The 1,533-nt window shown below is 74.6% G+C and overlaps 1 protein-coding gene across 1 annotated transcript in view; it reads left to right on the plus strand.

Moving 5' to 3' along the window:
• Positions 1–407: 407 nt before the first annotated feature.
• Positions 408–1,533, plus strand: part of CACNB3 (calcium voltage-gated channel auxiliary subunit beta 3) — a gene marked incomplete at its 5' end in the record, with an annotated part of 3,663 nt that continues 2,537 nt past the window's right edge. The window contains 6 exons of the mRNA XM_085321427.1: positions 408–530; positions 647–769; positions 854–969; positions 1,035–1,099; positions 1,192–1,211; positions 1,299–1,426. Coding sequence (XP_085177553.1) covers positions 408–530; positions 647–769; positions 854–969; positions 1,035–1,099; positions 1,192–1,211; positions 1,299–1,426 — 575 coding nt within the window. The remainder of the gene's footprint in view (positions 531–646; positions 770–853; positions 970–1,034; positions 1,100–1,191; positions 1,212–1,298; positions 1,427–1,533) is intronic.

The following is a 1,533-nucleotide window of genomic DNA, read 5'->3' on the forward strand; positions in this document are numbered from 1 at the left end:
TCACTGCAGCTTCTGCGCTTGTTCCAGGCGCAGCAGGCGCCGGCTCATTACCCGCTGGGGGGGGAAGCTGGGGGGGCTGCAGCAAACCCCCAGCCCTCGGGCCCCCTGGTGCGGTGGGGGCGGCCGCTGCAGGCCCAGCCCCACTTCCCGGTGCGTCCCCAGGCCCACAGCGAGCACCGGGGCCAGGCTGCTGCGCTCCGGTGTGTCCACATTAGGGCTCTGCCCCCAGGGCCAGGGGTCCGGGGCGCTGAAGGGAGCCGGGGCTCGGCGATACCAGGACCCTCCCGGGAGCTGGGGCTTGGCGATGCYGGGTAGCACCGGAGGGGCTGGGGGCACCGGGCTGGGGTGTGTGCTCCCCCCCATCCCTGCTCCTGTGGCCCCTCCGGCACTCAGCCCCCGTCCCGCAGGGCTCAGCGGATTCCTACACCAGCCGCCCGTCCCTGGACTCCGACGTGTCCCTCGAGGAGGACCGCGAGAGCGCCCGGCGCGAGGTGGAGAGCCAGGCCCAGCAGCAGCTCGAGCGGGCCAAGGTACTGCTGCGCGCAGGGGGGGGGGGCACGCGGGAGCCCACCGTGCGCCTCGCGCACAGCGACCCTGGGGCCGGGGGGGGCCCAGGCAGGCCGGCGCTGACCCCCRCGTCCCCCAGCACAAGCCGGTAGCCTTCGCCGTGCGCACCAATGTCAGCTACTGCGGGGCGCTGGACGAGGAGTGCCCGGTGCAGGGAGCCGCCATCAACTTCGAAGCCAAAGATTTCCTGCACATCAAGGAGGTGAGACGGGGCTGGGGGACGGGACGGGGGACACAACATCGGAGCCAGGGCCCCGGCCTCACCCCGCGCCCTGCCCTTCCCCAGAAATACAGCAATGACTGGTGGATCGGGCGCCTAGTGAAGGAGGGGGGGGACATCGCCTTCATCCCCAGCCCCCAGCGCCTGGAAGCCATGAGGCTCAAGCAGGAGCAGAAAGCCAGGTAGGGAGCGCGCGGGCCGGGGCGCCGCGGCCGCCCGCGCCCCGCTCACCCCCCTCCTCCCCCAGGAGAGCTGGCAACGCCTCGGGCCTCGGCGACAGCGGGAGCCGGCGATCGCCTCCCCCTTCCCTAGGTAAGGGCAGGCCCCCGGGCCGGGGGCTCGGCCCCGCGCCCCCTCCCCTGCGGCCCCACCAACCTCTCTCTCTCCTCTCCTCTCCCCCCAAGCCAAGCAGAAGCAGAAGCAGGTGAGTCCGCGGGGCGGCCGGGGGGCGGCTGGGGGGGCCGGCGGCCGGGCAGCTCCGCACGGCCCCCGGCCCCGGCCCCCTCCGCAGACGCAGCACATCCCGCCCTACGACGTGGTCCCCTCCATGCGGCCCGTGGTGCTGGTGGGACCCTCGCTCAAAGGATACGAGGTACGGAGGGGCCGCCCCCCCCGCTCCCCCYGCCGCGCGCCAGCACGGCGAGCAGATGCCGGGGCCGCGGGCTGCCGGCAAGGCGCCACCGCGGCTCCATCTGCCCGCGCCCGGGGCCGACTGCTCTCTCCTCGCCGGCGGCAGGTCACCGACA

This window comes from Rhea americana, unplaced genomic scaffold, assembly GCF_003343005.1.
Source record: "Rhea americana isolate MKP2758 unplaced genomic scaffold, rheAme1 scaffold_695, whole genome shotgun sequence".
Lineage (NCBI taxonomy): Eukaryota > Metazoa > Chordata > Aves > Rheiformes > Rheidae > Rhea > Rhea americana.